This window comes from Arvicanthis niloticus, chromosome 10 (genome assembly GCF_011762505.2).
Source record: "Arvicanthis niloticus isolate mArvNil1 chromosome 10, mArvNil1.pat.X, whole genome shotgun sequence".
Classification (NCBI taxonomy): domain Eukaryota; kingdom Metazoa; phylum Chordata; class Mammalia; order Rodentia; family Muridae; genus Arvicanthis; species Arvicanthis niloticus.
The window spans coordinates 28,678,023-28,703,347 of record NC_047667.1 but is presented as its reverse complement, the minus strand read 5'-3'; the positions used below and the strand labels follow the sequence as shown (position 1 = coordinate 28,703,347).

The following is a 25,325-nucleotide window of genomic DNA, read 5'->3' as shown; positions in this document are numbered from 1 at the left end:
TCTGGATTTATATGGAGGTCTTTGATCCACTTGAGCTTTGTACAAGTATATGTAAATGGATCAATTTGCATTCTTCTACATGCTGGAACATAACACCCTTGATATATTATTTACTGACTAGGCTAGCTGTCCTAGAAGTTTCTCTGTAAACTCACCATGAACTCACAGATCTGGGTTTTTTTTCTGTCTCCCAGATTAAAGGTGTATAACTTTTCATGGCCATTATGCTTCAGTATTTCAATCAAATTGTGTGATATCAAATGTCAAGATTCATATAAAAAGCCTGTATCTCCCAGCCACTACAACTGGATCATATGTGTGCCCACCAAAACTAGATTGTAGTTTGGTTCAGATTAAAAGTCTAAATGAAATAAATAACAAGACAATAGTAATACTAACATGGTATAACAATCCTTAGTTGAATTGCGAACACATAAATAATAAGCTTAGCTGGGTTGACTCTTGCACCAAGATCACTACTAAATTAGTCATTCTGAATTTGAGTTGATAACTTTAATCACATTTGGAAAACTTTGAAGTTTTTAGCTGTTGCTTCTGTTTGTTCTCTCATCTACTATTAGATGTCCAGTTAGATGTAGATTGTATTTTTTGCTTCTGCATACACACACACAAATTCATCTGTTCTGCTTTTGTTTATACACTGTTCTCTTTCTACTCAGGTTGAACCTTTCTATCTGAACTCTCCCCAAGTGCGATACATTTCTTACTGATTTCAGATTACTTCAGATCATACTATGGGTTATTATTTTCTGAGACTAATTCATAATATTAAGACAACATATTTTGGAGCCATTTTTATTTTGAACTTCTTTAATTCTTTTTTGTCTTTTTCCTAAAATTCTTTAAAGGTACTTGAACTAGTTATTTAAAAGATCTTTTTGCTAACTTTCATATCTAGATCAGTGTTGATTCTCCTATTTGTTTTCTCTTCCTGTCTATTATTTCCTCTTTGTATTTTAATTTTCATAATAGTTCACATATTTATAGAATATGAACACAGTGACTAAAGTTTATGTTATTCACACCAATAAATATATTTATCTTTTATCTCAATCTTGAATTTAATTAAATTGTATCTTGGTTGCAAGTTTAGCTTAAGTTAGCTCACTTCTGGTCTCAAATATTTCAAAGCAAAGGCCTTCTTGTATATGAGCATGTGTATATGTGCTTAAGCCCAAACCTGTTTCTTTCGATATTCAAATAGACTACAATGATTTTTTCTTCTCTCCTGCTATTTTGAGACATACTTTAAACACTGAAAGACTTTCAAATATTCTAACATGTTGATGAAGTCACCAGTCTGTATTTTAAGGAAGACTGATTTTCTTGTTGTAACTTCTGTGAGACTATAGGAAAAACCAGGCTTCAATGAGGAATCAGATTATTCCAATAGGACAACTAGATTCAGACTCTGCACATGATTCAGAAAGTTTCAGGTTAGACACACCTTCGATATACATGTCTTATTTTTGCCTTCACCGTCATTTTTAAATTAACATAACCCCTGATCATCAGTTCATATACAGAACTAACACATATAACCAGATAAGGAATACTGTATACATCAGGCATGATTAGTTTAGTCCCATTCCACATAGATTTATTTCATGAATTTTCATTGTGCTAGGCACTCCTTTAAATACCTTCACAGCAACTCTTTCCCACTCCATGTATGTAGTAGGAACATAAATCTGCCCTGTCTTTTTATACTATTTGAATGGTGAATGTCTTCACATAGTTTCGTGTTATCTTATGTAAAGGAATTTTTATTCAACAACATGGCTGCTCTGGCAAGGAATCAAATCCAAAAATCTGATCCATCTGGAATGCCATACCTTTAATACAGAAAGGGTGGAAATACAGATATGCCCTTAGCATACACCTTTAATCCTAAACAATGAAGGCAAAGTTAGTTTGTAAAAAAAAAAAAGAAGAAGAAGAAGCAACCATGTGTGAATGTGATGTCTAATTGAGGGGCAAAGTGATGAATAAGAGGATTTGACAGAATGAGTCAGAGATAGTATATGCCTAGTATTCATGACAACACACAGGGAAGAGAGGTGACTTAACTGTGAAGTAGGGGTGTATGGTTGGGAGAGAGAGAAAAAGAAAGAGAGAGAGAAAGATAGACAGAGAGAGAGAGAGAGAGAGAGAGAGAGAGAGAGAGAGAGAGAGAGAGAGAGAGAGAGTTTTACTGGAACAGTTTTATAGAGACAGGTTGCAGGTAAAGACAGAATGAGCCAGAGAATGAGAATGAGGAGTTAGATTAGAACAAATTGCCAGAGTTTGTTTGAGACCAAGCAGAGCAATTCAGTGATAACACAAGTGAAGCCTGTTTGAATCAATTATGTTGTAAAGGAGTTTGGACCAGAACAGCTGAGTTGAACCAGCCAGCCAGAGTTCCAAAAGAACTGAAAAGGGTGAACATATTAAACAGTAGGTCTTCAAGATGACAATTATATCTGGTGAATGAAAGTTATATTTATACTCTTACTGTGCTTTACTTTTATAAGTAGAATTTTATGTTTATAATGCAAATTATGAGTTTGAAATACTGTTTAGCTTTGCTGCTAGGAAATATTTTATGGATAGATAGTTTTTTATCTGTAGTTTCATTTTTTTGTTTTGTAAAATTGCCTAGTAAATTTTCATAAGGTTGGGCACATAAACACCTAAATGGACCTGTAATTGTTATGTATAAAAATTAACATATGCATACTGTCTTTTTGAATAGGTATTTAAATATTGGTGTGCTTTTTATTACTTGTAGATTGCAAAGGTCCTCCTCCAAAAAAAGTTTAGAAATTCGCACAGGTTCGTGGTCTGAACAACTATATCCAGAAGGCACCCAAGCTACCTTCAAATGCCGCCCTGGATACAGAACACTTGGTACTATTGTAAAAGTTTGCAAGAATGAAGAATGGGTGGCTTCTAACTCATCCAGAATATGTCAGAGGAAGTACTTCATGTCTGAAAATCATGTGCTTCCTTGACCCTTACATAAGGTGTGTTCCATGGAACATATACTAATATTGAATCTCCTTTTCATTTTAGAAAAGACATGTGGGCATCCTGGAGACACACCCTTTGGGTCTTTTAGGCTGATGGTTGGAGATGGATTTGAGTTTGGTGCAAAGGTTGTTTATACCTGTGATGAAGGGTATGTTGTTAACATAAAAATGTGTATCCTTGAACTGCATAGGAACTCAACAAGTTAGTACATTAGGAAGACTAAGTTTTCTATTAACATCTAAAATATAACACATAAATAAAACTTCATAGTGAATGATTTTATTTGGATATTATGTGATCCCCATAACACTGGGAAGTAAGCAATTTATGATTGTTATGGCTTAGTGTTGAAATAATGGAGTATTACATTGCTATACACAAAAATTAAGCATTCAACTCACAAGTCCTTATTACGTTACACTATTGTGCAATATAATATAAGACAGGATAGTTTTGTTATTAGGAACAACAACAATTATGAAAACAACTACATTATATGGTAACCCTCTTAAAAACATTTTATAGTGTTTAAAGAAAACAAGACTTACATAAGAAAAAGTCTCTCTCCTAAAATGCTATTTTTAAAGTTTGGTAGTATGTAAATTACTCTTATTACATAAACACCAGAGGCTAATTTTTCAGAATCATTGACTCCCCTCTCTGAAAAGCCACTAGTTCTCCTTTTTTATTTTTTCAGCTGTCAGTAATTTATTTTAATTGGATATTTTCTTTATTTACATTTCAAATGTTATTCCCTTTCCCTGTTCTTGCCCCTGAAAATCCTCTATTCCGTTCTCCCTCCCCTGCTTCTATGAGGGTGTTTTTCTACCCACCCACCCACCCATCCACTCATCCACCAATCCATCCATCCACCCATCTACTCATCTACCCACTTTTGCCTCCTGGCCCTAGCATTCCCCTACACTGTGGCCTTGAACACCCTCAGGCCCAAGGGCGACTCATCTCATTGATGCCTGACAAGGCCATTCTCTGCTACATATGTGGCTGGAGGCATGAGTTTCTCCATGTGTACTCCTGGTGGTTTAGTTCCTGGGAGCTCTGGAGAGTCTTGTTGATTGATATTATTGTTCTTCCTATGGGGTTGCAAACAACTTCAGCTCCTTCAGTCTTTTCTCTAACTTCTCCATTGGAGTCCCTATGTTCAGTACAATGGTTGGCTGTGAGCATCCACCTCTGTAATTGTCAGGCTCTGTCAGAGCCTCTCAGGAGACAGCTATCAGGAGCCTGGTATATCTGTCTTCCTAACAGCCACTGGTTCTTATTGCTGATATCATTTCTTAATGATATCAGATCTTCATTTCCTATCATACAGGAAAATTATAGCTATACTCTTATACCAAATAAGTATAAAGAATATTAAACACTTTGGATGAAATCTTATTAGTTGCCCTTTATTTTCTAATTTGAGACAATAAATTATAACAGGTTATATTATTCAGAATTTAGAATTAGTTCTAAAATATCCTGAAATTCAAATACTCAATGTTTATAGCAACTTACTTTGATCCCCTCTCTTACAAAAGCAGAAAATGCTTATGAACATCATAGTATTAGCAGGAGAAATAAAAATGACCCACATTAGAAGCCCTTCAACATGATCCTAGATTACCACAAGTATTCACTAGATCCTCATTTTTTTATTTACCTTCTCATTATTTACAACCTGAAGAAGATTTTTCAAACTATTGTTTAGCCCAATTTTCTTTCTTATTTTTTCAGGTTATTTTATTTACATTTCAGATGTTATCCCCTTTCCACATTTCCCCTCCCTAGAACCACCCTATCCCATTGCTCCTCCTCCTTTTTCCTTTTATACCATTTTAATTACCTGCATGTACTAAGGTTAGTTCTAGATGCAATACAATAGATGCAAATAGTAAAGAAACAAGCAAGACAGTAAACACAGAAAAAGAATAAGTAAGTCAAAAACAAAATTTTATGAACACTCCTGTGATCACTGCTTCTAAAGGCTTATAAGGATGACCAAAATATCTGAGCTAATTTCCCTGTTCTAGTCCAAAGTCATTTTCATGTCTGAAACCTACTTTCTTATTCTAGCCTAAAATTTAGATTCCTGCCTGAAATTACTTTTTTGTTCTAGCCTAATATTTAGATTCTTGCCTGAAATTACTTCCGTGTTGTACGCTAATGTCACTTTTATTCCTGTCCATTGTGTTAAAGTTTGTCTCTAACAACACCAAACTACATGGACTGAACCTAAAAATGGACCCCTGGACAGAGTTATTAAATTAACAGGCTGGCAAGCCAAGGATGGGTAAGATTCTGCACAGAGCCTTACCAACCTAAGACAGAAGTGTATTGCTTTGGATAATGCATATTCCATGATGGGTAAAGAAGTTATTCTTGTCAAAATGACCTAAGACAGGCTCAGTCTTGTTTATGAAATAAAAATGGTGGGAGACCATTGGCAGAAATCTGACATTGACCAAGGACAAGGAAATGGGGTGCTTGGCAGGAATCTGACATTGTCCAAGGACAAGGGAGTAGACTTTAGGCAGGAATCTGACATTAGGATATAACAAAAAAGTAATTTTAATCCAATTTTCAAGGTCACTGCTGATCTCATTAAACAAAGCCAACAAGGATTGCTTTGGCATGGATTTTCCAGGCTGATCCATTCTTTATCTTCGAATTAGCTCATCCTATGCCACCTTTCCTGATTTGCGTTTCATTCTTGTATAGAAAAAGGAAAGCTGGGCAGTGGTGGTGCACAACTTTAATCCTAGCACTTGGAGGGCAGAGGAAAGTGGATTTCTGTGTTCGAGGCCAGCCTGGTCTACAGAGTGAGTTCCAGAACAGCCAGAGCTATACAGAAAAACCCTGTCTCAAAAAAAAAAAAAAGAAAGAAAGAAAGAAAGAAAGAAAGAAAGAAGGAAAGGAAAAGAAAAAAGAAAGGAAAAGAAAAGGAAAGGAAAAGGAAATAAGAACTCATATACTCTCTTCATTTGAATTCCTCAACCTCAGAACTTAATACTTACAATTTGGTAAAGAAATATGAGATGCATATTTGTAGGTATTAATGTTTTCCAGCCTAAATTTAATAAAGATGCAACCTCTCCTCTAACCCACTACCCAGGAGAGGTAGTGGAAGAGAAAAGTTATTAGGATATGGTGAAAATGGACCTGTTCAGCAATTGTTCTTTGGGGGTGAGCTTGATCTTCTTTGACAGCAGTTCAGCCAATATAGCAAACACCAATACCACTCAACAGTTGCAGAGCAGTGCTCTAGGCAAGCAGACAGCACACACAAACTGGAAGCTACAGACCAGCCCTTTGGCACAAACCAGGCACAAACCAGCAGCTACACAAATCTGAAGGTATGAACTATCCTGATGTAAGGCTGTGGAATCTGCAACTGCTGAGAGAACCTCAGGAGGATTTCTTGGAGGAGCTTCTCAGTGGCAGCTTAGTGAAGAATAGTGAGGCAGAGCAAAACAAATCAATGCTGAGTACTTACCTCCCACTGTATAATCATAATTATACTCCTTCACCAAGCATCCTTTCACATGTGTGTCCTAGCAAAACATCATTTGACATAACTTTCAAAAAAAACCTAGAAGTTTCCACTTCACTTATTTACCTGTAATTCTGGCTCTCTTGGATTCATTGTTGTCTCTTTCATCTTGTATGATAGAACCCAACTATGTCAATAACTTTGTATATTGAATCTGAATCACCAATAGAAATCTATTGATCAAATTACTGACAATTTCCAGTTAAAGTCTTCACACCATGTAGGATTAAAATAGGTAAAAGTAGTTCATATTAATTTAAATTTCTATTGATGAATGTTTTATCTATCTTGAGGAATAGTTGATTTTTAACCCAGAAGTGAAAGGTAAGGATGGGATAGGCTTATTGCATCCCTTTATTTTGCTCATGCTTCGCCTTTGTCTTAAGCCTATGCTCAATTCTATGCCTTTATCTAAATTTTCTCTGCTGAATATAGGTGTGATTACATACTATGTAGTACAATGGTTCCTTATGAGCAATGATTTTATTGTCTAAAATTATTGTGAATGATTTTGAGATGACATTGAAAACTGCTTTTTCTCTCTGTATGGACAACCATTTTTTTTTATTCCTTTCCATGAAATAACTCCAGTAAAGTTTTGTGTAGAATTCTATAGATTGTCTGAAGGAATTTAGCACAATGGATGGGTCTCTGCAGCGGATACAAAGTTTTTACCAGGACCTTCATTTCTTTTCTTTTGGAAAAGAAATTGTTCTGTCTCCTCTACAGCAAGTATCAAGTAAATCTTTAACTCCAAGATCCAAGAATAACATATTCTATTGAAGTATCTTATTTCCATAAAGTTTTAAGGGCAAGATAAAAATAATTAAAGAATGAGAAATATATTTCCATTTGAAATCTCTTACTTGAGGATATCCAAGACTGTACAGAGCTTTAAACTACATAAAACATGTGATGTCTCAACACAAATTATACTTGCACTTTTAGATATCAACTCTTAGGTGAAATTGATTACCGTGAATGTGGTGCAGACGGGTGGACCAATGATATTCCAATATGTGAAGGTAAATAAAAAAGACATTTATATGTATGCCTAAATATTTAAAATAGATAACATTTCTAAACTGTGTAGAAAAATATTCTTACAGTATATACTTATTTATTTCATATATATATATTAATTCACTTCTACTTAAATAGATATTCATCTGTACTTTTTTCTAAATAAACGTTTTCTAAGAGTTGTATCAATTTTTGGGTAAGAATACTGTCATGTAAAAGTGAATTCTACCTATTTATTTGCATCATAGTAAATATCCTTCAATAATATTCACCTCATAACAAACCTTTTTTGTCCCCAATTTCTGTCAGCCAGATTTGAAGATGACTTGGCTATTGACTGCATCAGTGTGATACTATCAGAGATTGTCTTGGCTGTCAGTCATCGGGAGACTTTGCTGGGCATTATGTACAACATGCCACACTCACTAGGATTTGGCAAGAGGGCTCAGTTTCTTATTAGATAAGCCTCTGGATAGATTGTTTCATCAAAGTTAACTTGCCTTAGAATTACTGATCAAAGAGACAGCAGGGGTATAGAATCCCTCCATGACCTACATGGACCATACAATATTTTACTATGGATGTTCCTTATAAACTGAGTTCAACATGCATGTGAAGAGGGGTTTTATGTTTCTTTATGGAGAGAGTTGCTTTGAAGGATCCAGTGGCTTCTGAACACATGTATACCGCAGTGTTGTTTGAGTCAAGAGTATATAATTTCTGGGATATTCCATTCTTTTTAGATTTTTGGCTATTTCTGCATCCATACTTTTTCTTTTATCCAACAGTCTATGGTAAATGTGTATCATAGTTAAGCCTGATATCCCTTAAGGAATAAAGTGTACAATGACAGATGAGCAGCTGAGGATCTCTTCCTACTCATCTTTCTCTTGTTATGTCAATATTACTGAATTAATTACTTAGAAGAAGGATTTATTTTGCTGAATTGAGTTCATGGTCAAGTTTTTCTGTCATTTTCATCCTGTTACTAGGAGAATCTTGATGTCAGGGAGTGAATGGTAAGTCAAAGCTGCTTGCCCTATACATCAGCAAAGAGATATAAGGGAATGGTCAAGATCTCAATATCTCCTTCAAAGGCATAGACTCAATGACTTAAATTATTTCAATGTGTCCAAAACCTCTGAACATTATACCCTTCCCAAGATCACCAGCAATGAGAAACCAAGCTTTTAACTGAGATGAGATTGTAGGAAATCTACAATATCCAACTCATAAGAATGAAAGAAGTTATTTCCACTGAGAAATAGTATTAATAAATATAAAAATTGTAAGTAAATTGAGTTTTTAAAAATTGTTAAATTTAGTACTCTTACAAATTATTTTTTCTTATCCTTATTGGTTCTATTTATCTATTTATTTATTGTTTTTGCCACTAGGGTGTTTAAAAATAAAATTTATTCTCTCCTATATTATATCCTGACTCTACTTTCTGTTCCCTCAGCTTCCCAACTCCTCCATCCCCTCAACCTCCTTCCTCCCCATCCACTCCTCCTCTATTTCAGAAAACGGGGTGTCCCAGGGATATCAATTGATTATACCATATCAGATTTCAATAACATTAGGCACCTCTCCTTATATTTCAGCAGGGTGAGGCAACCCAGTTTGAGGACAAGGGTCCCCAAAGTAGGCAAAAGAATCAGAAATAGTTGCCACTCCCTCTGTTAGGAATCCCACAAAACCACCAAACTACACAAATATAGCAAACATACAGAAGGTCTAGGTTAGACATAGGCTCCCTGAATGTCAGATGAATCTAAGTAAAACTCCAAGAGTCCAAATTACTTGACTCTGTGAGTTTTCTTGTGGTGTCCTTGACTCTTCTGGCTCCTATAATCTTTCTTCCCCATCTTCAGCAGGATTCCCCAAACTCTGTCTAATGGTCAGTGTAAAAGTAACTTTTATTCTCCTGAGTGATTGTTGTCTCATAGGCTTAATGCCTCTCACTCCTAACCTAGGCCTAGTTGTGTAAGCTTTTATCTAGCCTCTGTACAATCTTATATAGGCCAAGAATGTTTTCAGCCTTTGAGACTTACTGGTAAATCAGATCAAACCTTTCTAGTTTCTTCTGAACTCTGGGGTTATATAGCCTCTGGTTTCTGGTCCTCAAGTTAGTGTCAGCGGTGAATGCAACTCTTGTGGCATGGGTTTCAAGCTCTACCTGTCATTGGTTAGCCACTCCCACATTTTCTGTGCAACTTTTACCCCAGCATATCATACTGTCAAGACAAATTCTAGGTTGAAGGTCTGGTTTGTTGTTCCAAACCTTTTATGAGAAGTCTTTCCTGATTATAGGAGATGACCAGGTTTGGCTTCATATCTCCAATTGCTAGGATCCTTAGCTAGGGTCACCTCACTGATTCTTGGCAGTTTCCTTTGCACTAGGTTTCTACCTTGCCCCTGAACTGTCCCTCAATTCCAGATGTCTCTCCTAGTACTTTCTCCCTCTATCATCTCCATAACTGATCAGAGATGATGATTCCTTCAGAAGTTCATTTATTGTATTGTATTGTTTTAGCTCCCCTGCATGTTTTTATTTTTCCATATGAAGTTGAGAACCATTCTTTCAATATCAGTAAAGAATGGTGTTGGTATTTTGATGGGAATTTCATTGAACCTGTAGAATGCTTTGGGTAAGATGATTACTTTCTGTATTTTATTTCTACCTATCCATGAGCATGAGAGATCATTCTAACTTCTGATATTGTCTTCAATTTCCTTCAAGTAGTTATGTTTTTACATTTTGTCTTTTCTGCTTCCTTTCTAATTTGTATCCTCTTGATTTCCTTTAATTGCCTTATTGCTTCATTTAAAATTTTAAATTATATATATATATGAATATGATATGATATACAGAACAGAGAGTGGACAACATAGCCTTGTTCCAGATTTTAATAGAGTTGTTTTGAGTTACTGTCCATTTAATTTGATGTTGGCTATTGGCTTGGTGTATACTGCTTTTATTATTTTTATGTCTATTGTTTGTATCCCTCATCTCTCTGAGACTTTTATCATGAAGGGTTATTGGACTTGCCAAAGACTTTTTCAGCATCTAATGGGTTAACCATGCCTTTTTCTTTCTGTTTGTATATACATATTCTTTCAATATCCATTATTGGGGGGTCTAAGATGATGCAAACATTTATATCAGACAGACGGGGATGGTTTATTGGATGAATACACTAAGACTGATTGATTGGGGCCTTAACTCCAATTTCGGGGCCTGAACTACAATCCCAAACATTGTTTCTCCATCAGCTTATAAAAGTTTAAACCTCAAAAACCATAGTGTGCTCATACACCAGTGCAGGAAGTGTTTTCTGGTGGTCTGCTCTGACTCAAGTCACTTTAGACATAACAGTTAACACAGAACTTTAATTTGATGGGTCCTATACAAAACTTTGTAGAATTTTATAAGGCTAACAAATCTCATACAGAACATAACAGGACATGTAGTCAGCATGACCTTGCTTTGAGTCAAGTTATATTTCTGTGTCAATGACTGGTAGGCATATACAGTAATAATATGAAATACCTGGCAGGCATGTAATCAAATGGCCACATATATGCTAGGGTAGGAGACAGGCATCAAAAGTGTATCTGTGTATTATCAGATTTTCATATTTTTAAACAACTCAGAATCATTGGCATGAAGGTGACTTGACTATGATGGATCATAGTTTTGATATGTTCTTGAATTCTGTTTCCTGGTATTTTATTGAATATTTCTGGATCAATGTTTATTATAAAAATTTTCTTTGTAGAATCTTGGTATGGTTTGGGTACCAGGGTAAATGTGGTCTCATAAAATAAATTTGGAAATTTTCTTTTGCTTCTATTTTGGAAAAATTTCAGGAGTATTGATATTAGCTCTCCTTGGAAAGGTCTGTAAATTCTTGAGCTAAGAACCTTCTGGCCCTGGGATCTTTTGGGTTAGGAGATATTTAATGAATGGTTCTATTTCCTTAAGTATTATAGGTCTATTTAAATCATTTACCTCATCTGGATTTAACTTTGATAAGTGGTATCTATCAAGAAAATTGTCCATTTTTTTTAGATTTTTTTCAATTTTGTAGCATATAGGTTTTTGAAGTCTGACCTAATGATTCCTTGGATTTGCTTGGTATCTATTGTTATGTCCCTGTTTTAGTTTCAATATTCTTTCTGACTCTTAGTTTGGCTAAGCATTTGTTTATCTTGTTGATTTTATTAAAGAACCAACTGTTGTTCTCATTGATTTTTTTGTTCTCATTGTTTTTGTTTTATTGATTTCAGCCGTTGGCACCAAGTTGGTTTATTTCCTGCTGTTTACTCTTCTTCTAGAGTTTTCAGATATACTGTTAAGTCATTAGTATGAGATCTCTTTAATTTCTTTATGAAAGCACATAGTACTATGAACTTTCCTCTTAAGGTGACTTTCATTGTGTCCCATACATTTGGTATGTTTGCCTTCATTTTCATTGAATACCAGAAACTTTAATTCTTTATTTCTTTTTTGATCCAGTGGTCATTCCGTAGAGAGTCATTCAGTTTCCAAGAGTTTATAGGCTTCTGTTGCTAAAGTTAAGCTTTAATTCATGTAGTCTGATAAGATACAAGGGGGTATTTCAATTTTCTTGTATCTTTGGAGACTTGCTTTGTTATTGAGTATATGGTCAGTATTAGAGAAAGTTCTGTGAGGTATTGAGACAAAGGTATATTCTTATGAGTTTGGGTGAAATATTCTCTAGATTTCTGTTAAGTCCATTTGATTGATAATATCTCTGAGGTCCATTTTTTCTATGTATTTTTTTTTTTTTTTTTGGTCTGGATGATGTGTCCATTGGCAAGAGTGGGGCACTGAAGTCTTCCAATATTAATATATGGTGTTTGAGATGTATTATGTAATTTTTCTTTTTTATTTGTTTGTATGTTTGTTTTTAATTTTTATAAATGTGGGTGCCCTTGCATTTGGGGCAGAGATGTTCAGAATTGAGACGTCATACTCATGAAATGTTCTTTTTGATTAGTATGATGTTTTCTTCTGTACCACTAATGATTAATTTGGCTTAAAGTCTATTTTGTTAGATATTAGATTGGCTACATGAACTTGCTTCTTGGGTCCATTTGCTGGAGAAATCTTTTTCTAGCCTTTTATTATGAAATAATATGCATTTTTGATGTTGAGGTATGTTCCCTGTATGCAGAAGAAGAATGATACTGTTTTCACATCTATTCTGTTAGCCTGTGCTATTTTTATTGGAGAATTGAACCTATTGATATTGAGAGCTATAAATGACCAGTGATTGTTAATACCTATTATTTTGATGCTGGTGGTTTTGTGTGAGTGTGTGTGTGTGTGTGTGTGTGTGTGTGTGTGTGTGTGTGCTCTTTTGCTGGTATGAGATTATTTATTACTTGTAGTGGAGATGATCTCCTTGTGTTGGAGTAAAATTTATTTATTTCTTGGGCATAGTAGATCTGCTTGGGTTTAATTTTTTTCTAGTTTCTAATTTTTTTCTAGCTTGTTTTCTCCTTTTATGTTTATTGAGTGTTTTCTGACTACTATAGTCTAGGTTGCAACTGTGGTCTCTTAGTATATCCAGGCTCTTCTTACTTTGAGTTTCCATTTAAAAGTCAGGTATATTATGATAGGTCTACCTTTATATTTTGTTCCTCTCGCAGCGTTTAGTATTCATTCTTTGTTTTGAATATTGTGCTTTGATTACTGTTTTGACAAAATTTCACTTTCTTTTTCCACCTATTTGGTGTACTGTAAGCTTCTTCTACTTTTATAGGCATCTCCTTTAGATTAGAAAGTTTTTCTTTTAATATTTTGTTGAAAATATTTTTGGCCTTTAAAAAAAATTATTCTTAGTAAGTTTTACAAGCACCAAATTCTACTCATCTTTCCATTCTTCCATATCTAATCTCTGCCCTTGTAAGCTTTTCCCCAAAACAAGGAAAATTAACCCCAACATACAAATAAACATCTTGTTCAGGAAGCTGCTGGCATTGCAGTGTGCCATATAGCATATTCTTTTGTGCAAACAGCTTGACTTGCAGATGTTCATTGCATTCAGTCATTGGTCTGGGTTCAGGCCTCTGGCTTCTTGTATACAACAATATATTCTGGATATTCTATGTTCCTATTTTCTTTCACATTGTTCCATCTCTGTAGACAACACATCATCCATTCCTGTCCTTTTCCAAGAATCATAATTTTGAGTGTTGGTGTATGGTACATTTAGATTAACTCAGAAAATATGTGTAACACTTGAATTGGAGCTGTATTTTCAAACCTGGTTTACTCACTAGTGGGTATACAACTTGAAAGAACAGACTCCCTACACTTCTGAATCTATCAGCATAAAATATTTCCAAAAGTGAGGGTTACCATTCCCTGAGACCTTACTACAGTCATGCCTGGATATTGATGGCCCATTCTTGTGAGGGGTCTGTAATTTTTGAGAGTTTGTGATTATAATGGCAATATTTTATCCAAAAATTGTCACAGCCTTGATCACTCTAGCTCTTAGATCTTAGAATCTTTGTGCCCCTTCCTTCACAGGATGCTTGGAGGGCATGGTGCAAATGGTGCATGTAAAAACTAGAAGATCTTCTGCTGTGCTCATAATATTTAGAAAAGTTGTAAAATTGGTAAATATATTGATCAGCTCTCAGGGTAGAGTGCATTAACTGCGTGATGCATAGTACAACGATCAGTTCTGGTGCAACCACAACCTGCCTCTAGACATTGTAAGATGTCAAATGAGGCTCATTTAGTTACTGACCATGTCAGATGACCATGTAGTTTAAGAAATATTATGTTTGTCTCAAGAGTTGTATATAAAGGGGGAAAACAGATTCACCTGTGCCCACTGGAGAGTGAAGATTAGGTAAAAGTCTGAAGACTGTGGTAGTAATGATATTCCTACTCTGAAACAAACCTCCTTTTCTTACTTTTTAAAACAAAATCTCAGTAAGCTAATTTAACTTATTGATGTCCTATAAAATTATAATTCTCAAAAATGTTAAAGAAGAACATTTAGGATAAAAAGAATTACAATTTTTGAAACATGTAATAAATGTTTAAAAAATTCTTGAAAAATTTCTCTCATGAAACAAAAACTAAAATGAATAAGGAAGCTTAGTGAGTCTTGTTTGTTTTTATACATATTTGGTGAAATAACTTTTAATACATTGCACAAGATTTCCTGAATAATAATCATATGTCATGAAAAAATTATTCTCATACTAAAATACAAATTATAATCATTACAAATGACTATATATATAATAAAAGTAATCATATATTACATATAAAATTAATATAATGAAGAATACAGAAATTTAATTAAAAAGGTACAAGAAGAGGTCCATATGATTGCATACTCATACTGTATTTTAGTTTCAGTGAAAATTATAAACAAGCAGTTATCATATTGGATGTTAACAAATATCTCTCACCCACATCTCTGGTTGGGTATCAGCTATAACTTGATTTCATGTTGAAAGACATTGTCACTAACTAAAGTTGTCTTTTGTTTTATTTCCTTGTCCAACACACCCACTGTTCTGTCATGTTTTTTAGTTAATTGGAAGTAATTTACTGATCAAGAGTTCAATCTTTTATATGAGTGTTTTCTGTTTGTTTTATATTTTTTTATTTCAAGTGAAAACTTGTGATTTTCCACAATTCAAATATGGACGTCTGTATGATGAAGAAAGCCGGAGAGCCTACTTCCCAGTACCTATAGGAAAGGAGTACACCTATTACTGTGACAATGGATTTTCAACACCTTCAGGGTCATACTGGGACTACCTTCATTGCACAGTACAAGGGTGGGAGCCTGCAGTGCCATGTATCAGTAAGTCAGTATCTTCATATTTAACTATGTTTAATTCTTTCAAAGAGAAAGCACATACATAATTACAGTTAAGTTTCTCATGATAAAATGTAACCAACAAAAGAATTTGTGAGCATAAAATGGCTACTTTCTGTCCTTTTTGAGCAGCTCTTCATGAAATGTACATACACAGTAGGGACTATAGAAATACCCTTATCACCTGCATATTTTATTTATAGAAACTATAGATAAATGCTCATCTCTTAAACATTTGATATTAATTTTATTTTTGAATGTCATGCATGCTAATCAAATAGTTGTAAAGATAACATTTAACTTAGCTTATTTTTAAACAAATAAAGGTTTTTTTTAATTTATACTTTTTATGTTTCTTAGAGATATGTGTTTTTGATTATGTGGAGAATGGAGAATATCCATACTGGCAAAAAAATTATTTACAGGGTCAGTCTGTAAAAGTCCAGTGTTATAATGGCTACACTCTTCCAAATCGCCAAAGCACAATGACATGTACAGAGACTGGATGGTCCCCTCCTCCCAAATGCATCCGTATCCGTAAGTAACAAGCCCTTAGGTCAAAAAATGCTCATGACCCAAGTCTCATCTGTATTAATTGGCAAAATCCTACATTTTTTCCAGTGTATATAAGTGAATTCTGACGGGTTTTGATAACTATATAGCAAAGCAAACACTCCTAGTAGACATTAAGTCATAATACAACAATATATTTAGCAAACTTGTAGGGATGATATTTAGAAAACAACACTGGGTCCACCTTGCTCCCGAGCAACAACCATGTTCCCACTCCTCCTTGGCTTTGACCAGGGCTCCTGCTAGCTAGATATGCAGGCCCTGGCACTCATGAGATGCCAACATGCCAGCATGCTGCATCCACAAAGCTCGGCTCAACACCAGACAATGTCTGCCATCATCGCAGTACCTGGTAGAAATGAGACTCTTAAAACTTAGTAATTGTCTAAAGGATTTATATATTTAGAAATTCTCAATCAACAGGATGCCCACAATTAATGTTGTTACCCAATATCTAACCTTTTGATTCCCAGGGCAGCTTACAACCCATCTGGGGTTCTCCATGGCTGTTAGCCTCCTTCTTCTCCTCCCCTTTCTCTCTTTCTCTCCTTCCCTTCTTCTTTTTCTCCCTTCCCCTTTCTCTCTTTCTCTCCCAGCTCTACCTCCTCTTCTACTGCCTAGTCACCGAGCTCCACTGTGAATACAACGTAGCAGAAGATGTATCCTGCTACATAAACTTTATTTTATAGTACTATGTGCTTTAAAATTACTTTGCCATTTACCTCAAAACATTTATAAAATTATAGTTTACAATTAAACAAAACAATTACATCATTCATATATTAACACTTCACCAAATTGCTAAGTGACTCTAAATTCTCTGTGATGTGTTACTGCAAAGGAAATTCTTGAATAGTATGCATGGTCAATAATATATATGCATTTTGATGTTTTTTCCCAATCTTTGTACCAATATGAATATGTTGTGTCAATTTCTTCCTGTTGCATATCCTCTTAAATGTGTGAGTTTTGTCTCATTTTATTATTTTTAATATAAAAATCTATAAACTGTTACAACATCATAGTGTTTACATACATTCCTTTTAATATCATTTGTGTTTTTAAAATATAATTCTAAATCAATTTGTAGTTAACTGTTTTTCAAATGCAGTTTTTTCTAATTTACACTTTAGTAATTGTTTTGCTAGAAAGTGAAGAATTCTAAAAATTAATCCTTTAGTTATACATGTCACATATATGGGGTTCTGTCTTTTTACTTTATATTGCCCACATCTTTTATGTAGACTTGATTACCATTACCTTGCATTTTCAGAGCAATTTTGAAATTATCATATACTATTGACTCTTCATTTTTATGAAAGTGATACACATGTAAAAATATAAAGTTTTTTATTCTTGTCAACTGCGATTGCGGATGAGAATTTTTCTTAGCTTTATTTTTTTAAGTACTTGTCCTTTATTTAATCTCCAAGCATTTTATCTTCATTTATTTAAAATTTTAATTGATTAACATTATTGATCTATTTAAAACCTTTCCTGTGTTTTTATTTGATAGATTTTCTTTTATACTAGTTTTGCTTATAAACTTAATTTTACATATCACATTCTTTCTAGAGTTTTTGTTAATTTGGTTGAAGTATATGACTATGCAATATTATTAAATATTTCTGGTCTTTTTATACTTTAAAGTCCAATTCATGTAGATTGCTTTAGTTTTTTATTTCTGTCTTAAAACAATTAACAGCTTTATGCTCACATTCCAAGAACTTACCTATAAAAAAATCAGCTTTCTTCAGGAGTCAGTTCACACATATTTAGTGTTCAGGTCAGTGAAATTGGCAGATGAGTGTGATTACCTGAATAAAACCCCATCTAGAACTAGTCTTATGAAGAATTTATCTTTTCACATTCTTCTTCAGCCTATGTTCAATTCTACTATTCTAGGTATTGAAACTTCCCTTAGTTACTGTTGTGTTACTTGGTTACTGTTGGTTACTGTTTCTGCTACGTGATGTCAATAAATTAATACATTGTGGGATTGTGTTTGTTTGCTTGTTTTCATTCTAACATTTTTAATTTTTCTTTTTTTTATTTGTTCCTTTCTCGTGCAATACATCCTGACCACAACCACACTTTCCTTCATTCCTCCAAGTCCCTTCTGCTCTAATCTTCCCCATATATGCTCTTCTCCATTTCCCTTCAGAAAAGAGAAGGCATCTGAGGGATATCAACTGAACATACCATAACAAAATACAATAACACTTGGGAGAATTCTGCATATCAGAGTTGGAGAAGGCAACCCAGTAGTCAGAAAAGGGTCCCAAGAGCAGGCAAAGGAGTCAGAGACACTCCTACTCCCACCATAAGGAGTCCCACAAAATGCCCAAAATAAGAAACCACAGTGTGTATAAAGAGGATCTAGCACAATCCCTCAGAGACTCCATGATTGTAGCTTAAATCTCTGTAATCTCTATGAGCCATGCTTAGCTGATTCTGTGGACCATGTTCTCCTGGTGTCCTACAAACCTCTGGCTCCTACAATACATGCTTCTTGTCTAATTTCTGTGTTTTCCTATCTTTGACTATTGTTTGTGTGTTTCTGCATTCGTTTCCATTTAGTTGCTGAATAAACCTCTCTGATGAATAGGCTAGTTACTAATCTATGAGTATAGCAGAATGGTAGAAGGAATCAGTGACTTTTTTATTGTCAGTCGTGTTTGGTACCACCACATCTCCCCGAGCTATACAGCTTCACATTCCTGGCCATCCAGGCATTGTCAGGTATGGACTCCCTTCATGGTTTGGGCCTCAATTTAGACCAGTCATTGGTTACTCCCATAAGAACCGAGTCACCATTGCCCTAGCACGTCTTGAAGGCAGGACAGGTAGTGGATCAAAAGTTCTAGTTCTGAGTTAGTGTCCCAGTCCACCAGTGCAAGCTTTTCCTGGTTGCAGAAGATGTCTTGTTCAGGCTCCATATTCTCCATTACAAGTCCTCCCTAGTGTCACTTCATAGGTTCCAGGAAGTTTATCCTGAAGTAGGTTTCCACATTCCCCCTAAATGCTCAATTACTGCACTTGTCTCTCCATTTCTCTCTCCTTCCCTTCTTCTTCCTTATGTCTCTTTCTCCCTCATATGATCCTTCCTTTTCCAATCCTGCCTTCCCCCAGCCTATCTGCAAAAGATATTCTATTTCTCCTTCCTGTGGAGATCCATTTTTCCCTACTGAATTCAGCTCTCCTTCATATTTAGTCCTCTGGGTCTGTGAACTGTAGCATATTATCCTTTACAGCTACTAGCCACTTAATATTAGGGAGTACATACCATATTTGTGTTTTTGTATCTGGGTCACTTAGGATAATTTTTTTTCTAGTTCCAGCTATTAGTCTATAAATTTCATGATGTCATTTTTTAACAGCCAAGTAATAATATATTGTGTAAAAATGCTACATTTTCTTCATCAATCATATGGCTGAGGGAGGATAGATTATTTCTAGTTGCTGACTAGTGTGAATGAAGCTAATATGAAAATAATTGAGCAAGTGCCTTTGTGGTAGGATAGATATTCTTTTAGGTATATGATCAAAATTGATATAGATGGGTCTTTAGAAAGATTGAGTTCTAATTTTCTGAATAACTGCCATATTGATTACAATAGTGACTCTATGAGTTTGCATTTCCAACAGCAATGGAGGAATATTTCGTTTCCTTTACATCCTCACCAACATGAGCTGGAACTTGTGTTATTGATCTTATCTATACAGTAAGTTGTAAGTTGGAATCTCATAGTAGTTTTAATTTCATTTTACTGATGACAAAGGATGTGGATTATTCCCTTAAGTATGTCTACGCCATTGAAATTCTCCTATTGAGAAATCGTTGTTATAACTTGACCCCATTTTGTAATTTGAGTATTTGTTTTGTTGATGTTTAATTTGTTTAGTTCTCTTTCCATTAATTAATTAATTAATCACTTAACATCCTGTTCATAGCTTCACCTCTTTCTTAACTCCCAGTCCTTCTGTCTCCACTCCCATTCTCCTATATCTCCCTACCTTTCTTCTCAGATAAGGAGAGACCTCCCATGGATACTGGTTTAGGGTTTCATTGATCTAGAGACACCATGACCAAGACAACATTTATAAAGGACGACGTTTAATTGGGGCAGGCTTACAGTTTCCATGGTTCAGTCCATTATTATCATGGTGGGAAGCATGGCATTGTACAGGAAGACTTGGTGCTGATGGAGCCAAGAGTTCTAAAACTTATTCTGGAAGTAAAGAAAGGGGACTCCACACTAGGCAGAGCTTGAGTATAGGACATCAAAGCCCACCCCCACATTATAACATATCCTCCAACAATGCTACACCCACTAATAATACTGCTTTCCATGGTGCAAGCATATTCAAACCATCAAATGCCACATCTTGGCACTTACAGGCTTATTCAAACAAGGGGGTCTATAGGGGACACAACTAGCCATATCATAATACAAATACATTTAGTCAAATTTCAAAAGTCCCAGTAGTATATCACAAGCTAAACAATGTTTAAAAGTCCAAAGTTCAAAGTGTCTTCTAAGATTCATGCAACTTCTAACTGTAATCTCCTGTAAAATCAAAATCTAAAAGCTGATCACATACTTACAACATCACAGCACATACATTACCATTCCAAATTGTCATAGTGAGGAAACTCCAAACTCTGTATCTCCAAGTCTGTTTTTGAACTCCTTTTAACTTTGCTGACTGCAACACACTTCTTTCTTTTGTGTTGATTATAGCCTCTAGCAGCTTTCCTTACCAGGCATCCTATAGCACTGGCATCTCTAACATCTTGGAGTATCCAATACAATTTCAATTTTACAACTTCTTTGTTATATTGTCTGGGATACACACATGGTCTTCTGGGTTCCTCCAAAGAGTGTGGTCACTTCTTCACTTCTATCATGCTAGGTTCTGTTTGACACCACTCCACTCTGGCTAATGATATTGGTGATAATCCTATGGTACTGGCATTTCCAATTTACTGTAGTCTCCTGCTGCAACTAGGCTTCATCAGTAATTATTCACAGGGTCCTTCATCATGCCAAGCCCCAAATTTTTTGCATGACTCCTTCAGTCCTGCTCTTTCAGTTGCTGGAACATGCCACCCTCATTTTATTATTCACTGACTAGGCTTGGCTGACCTAGAACTTGCTCTGTAAACTGACCATGAACTCACAGATCTGTTTTTTTCTTTTCTGTATCCTGGGATTAATATTGTATAACTTTTGATGGACACTAAGCCTCAGTTTCTCAATCAAATCATGTGTCATCAAATCAAAACCCTGTATCTCCCAATTGCTACATCTAGATCATAGGTGTGCCCTGCATAACTATATTGTAGTTTGGTTCAGATTAAAAGTCTAAATGAAATAAATAACCAGGTAATAGTAACAATTAACATGATATAATTATCTCTAGTTAAATTTCAAACTCATAAACAATAAGCTTAACTGGGTTGACTCTTGCCCCAAGATCACACTACTCCCGTAATTCCATTGAATATCTTTGAACAGAGAAAGTGCTCCTGTGCCCTGTTGTACTTGAACCATATATTTTCTGGTTTTCCCTTTTAAGTTTGCTATATGTGATCAAAATGCTTCTCAAAAGAGTGAATCACAGGACTGAGTGTAAACTTGATTAATTTGAGACTTCTTTTGTAAATGCAATTAGTTGTAATCTTTTCATCTTAGGCTCATGTAAACTCTTCAGGCAAGGGCAAAAAGCACCCATATTCTTTATCAAAATATCATTAAAAACATTCTCTAGATGACATACAAAAATTGTTCTCTAAAATGTCTTGAGCCAGCCCCCCACAGTTCAATTCAACCTCAGCACCACTGTTTTTAATGTTTCCATTAGTATGGACAATTAAGCCTCACTTAATGGATTCCATTGCTTTCCATATCCCTAATTCACATTTCTCTAAGCAAAAATGTGACCAGCCCTATCACAGCAATACCCCACTCCCTGATACCAAGTTCTGTATTAGAGTTTCATTGCTGTGAAGAGATTCTATGACAAAGGCAATTTTTATAACAGACAAAATTTAATTGAAGATGGCTTATAGTTTCAGACATTCAGTTCATTATCATCATGGTGGGAAGCATGGCATCTTACAGGAAGAACTGGTGCCAATGGGAACAAGAGTTTCATATCTTGATCTTAAGGCAGGCAGCAGGAGACCATCTTTCCACACTGGACAGAGGTTGAGCATAGGACATCAAAGCCCACCCCCACAGTGAAAGATTTCCTCCAACATTGCCACACCTGCTAAAAACACCACTTCCCATGGGCCAAGCATATTCTAAATGCAGAATTCTGTTCCATGTTTTCTTTGTTCTTGCTTTTCTGTACCACAAGTCCAGTACTCCAACCTTTCTGAGCAAAGTAAATTTTGTTGTTTAAATTCAGTAAAATACCCATTTTTCTTCTTTAGTTCTCAATTTGCTATTTTCTGGAAAATTCCCCCTTTACATAAAGCCACCTCAATTGTGAATATCATTAATCTCTTGCTACTCTGGAATTCTAGACTAGCATTGTTTTACATTTTATAGCATTGGTAATTTTCAACTTAATATGTTTCTTTATTGTTTGAATTTGCTATTTTATTTTACTTTGTTTCTTTATGTTTTTATTATATTCTTTTACCAAAACAAAAATACTCATTATTTTATGTAATCTTTATTAAACTTTGACCAACCATTATATTGTAGGAATGCAGCTACAATGGCATTTGAAATTATTGGTACTGGAGTCTGTGATAACTTTGGATATGTTTGCTAAGATCATTGTTCAACACCAGGAACCCTGATGGGATAAATGAGCTCTAGGTTCTTAATAGATGCAATTATTCTTTTTTTAATCTATTTTTTATTGGATATTTTATTTACATATCAGATTCCATTCCCTTTCCATATTTCCCCTCCCTAGAAAACCCCTATTCCATGCCCCATTCTCCTTTTTGCTTTTATACAATTGTTTTAAATGTTAATCAAAGGCTTTGTAAGTTTGGTAATGTTCCATAACTAGATGGCCATACAATCAGCAATACCCAACCTAGATAAATGAACTATCTTTCACTGACAGAGACACGAACATTCACCTCCATGTTCCTCCCAACTTTCTCTCTCTCTCTCTCTCTCTCTCTCTCTCTCTCTCTCTCTCTCTCTCTCTCTCTCTCTCTCTCATCCTCTCATCACCTATCTCCTCCTCTCCTTCTTCTCCTCCTCTCCTTACTTCTCTTCTTCCTCTCCTTACTCCTTCTCTTACTCTCAGTACTCCTCCCAAATTAGCTCCTCCTACATATCACCATTCCTCATAAAATAAAACTTTTCTCTCAAAATGCAATTATAGCATAACTATACCAATTTGTGTCAGTAAGGTACAAGAGAGACCTAATACCCAGTCCATCATTTTGTTGACTAACCAGAACCTCTGTCATCCCTCCTAACTAAAGGACTTAGTTCGGAACCTGGCTTTTTTTTCTTGGCTTTAGAATGAATGTCAGCTGAAAATCATCCTTTCAAATATTTTCTCTCAATGTAAATAGCCAGGATAGGCTATGAGACTATAAGTCTTCAACCCCATCAGAAATCCAGAATGTCTGAAATGCAATTGTTCTTAAGCTGACAGAATGAGTAACAAAAAGAAAGACAATATTGCCCAGAGTTCTGACAATCTCTAAGATTATGGAATCATTTAAGCATAAACATTAAACCTATTTTAGGCAGGGCAGTGGTGGTGCATACCTTTAATCCCAGCACTTGGGAGGTAGAGACAGGTGGATTTCTGAGTTCGAGGCCAGCCTGGTCTACAGAGTGAGTTCCAGGACAGCCAGGGCTACACAGAGAAAACCTGTCTCAAAAACCCTTTAAATTTTTTTTTAAAAATTAAAAAAAATGTTTTTAAAAATTAAAAAAAAACATATTTTACAACATATTATGAGTACTTTAAACTTTACTTTGTTAGAAAAAAAACATACTCAGAGGGCTATGATGATGTATCTTTAAACCTATAAGGTTTGTTGTTGTTTGTTTTCATTACTTTTTTTGGCCTAGTAATGTGAATGATTTTGATTATTTCAGGTCCTACTGTACAAATGACTGATGGCTACTTTTGTATCTTTTAATGTTGTAATATTAATATTGTAAATCCTTAAGCTGATGTGAGTACACTAATCTTTTTCTTACTTTTTACCCTTTTAGAGACATGTACAAAATTAGATATAGAAATTGAGAATGGGTTTTTCTCTGAACCGGATTTTACATATGCTCTAAATAGAAAAACACAGTATAGATGTAAACAGGGATATGTAACAAACACTGGAGAAACATCAGGATCAATTACTTGCCTTCAAAATGGATGGTCACCTCAACCCTCATGCACTAGTGAGTATTTTATTATATTGTTGTCATTATACTGATGATGTATAGAAGTTTAGTATTATCTTCCTTGTATATGGCTGACATTCTTTCATTTGTAAACAGGTTTTAAACTTTACTAAAAAATACACACTATTTTTTCTTTTTGGACGTATTTCTGCATTGTAGAATATCAGTTCATTTGCCTTTTCAGTGCTTTAGAATATCCTGTAGTTTTAAATCTAGTAAAGGAGTCTTTGATGAGCTGAAAATTTCTGAATATGTGATAACCCTATAATATGTATTTGACACAATGTGTTAAAGTCCATGTCAGGGCATCTACATCTTAGAAAATCTTTTTTTATATTCTGATATTGGAAAGAAAGAAATGCTTCCAGGTACCATCAAATTTTGGTGTTTTGAAAATGTCTCCTGTTTTAGTACATATAGTTAAAGAAGATTTTCTAGCATTAACAAGTAGTTCATCTAATCTTGTTTATTAGGAAAATACCTAGAGCTATCTTTCAAGAAATGTTCAGCATACCTTAAATAATACGATGATTTAAGATATTCATTAATTTTGTAATATCTAATTATTTATCTACTGTTGTTTTACAGGATTTAATTAAAGAAAATGCAATTAAAATTATTCCCATGTAATATTCATTTATATCAAATTATAGTTGACAATGCTTTAATGTATTTTCTTACTGGGAAAGAGAAAACCTTTGATATAATACTGGTTTTAAGTTCAACTAATCTACTTTTCTATACTTTATGAATCATATGAACTACTAAATATGTGACTTTAATTCACAAAATGCTATTATACTTTCCTAAAAATGCATATTTGCACTTATCTATTTTTGAGTATGAGAAAAATACAAG

The 25,325-nt window shown here is 34.7% G+C and overlaps 1 protein-coding gene across 9 annotated transcripts in view; it reads left to right on the top strand.

The window, feature by feature from the left end:
* LOC117716004 (complement factor H-like) overlaps window positions 1–25,325 on the top strand; it is an 84,702-nt gene that overhangs the window by 24,668 nt on the left and 34,709 nt on the right. For 7 of the 9 annotated variants that reach the window (XM_076941286.1, XM_076941293.1, XM_076941285.1 and 4 more), the window contains exons 5-9: window positions 3,076–3,181; window positions 7,538–7,614; window positions 15,286–15,480; window positions 15,856–16,032; window positions 24,282–24,464. In XM_076941286.1, coding sequence (XP_076797401.1) covers window positions 3,076–3,181; window positions 7,538–7,614; window positions 15,286–15,480; window positions 15,856–16,032; window positions 24,282–24,464 — 738 coding nt within the window. The remainder of the gene's footprint in view (window positions 1–3,075; window positions 3,182–7,537; window positions 7,615–15,285; window positions 15,481–15,855; window positions 16,033–24,281; window positions 24,465–25,325) is intronic. The other 2 variants (XM_076941294.1, XM_076941291.1) reach the window with 1 other exon arrangement.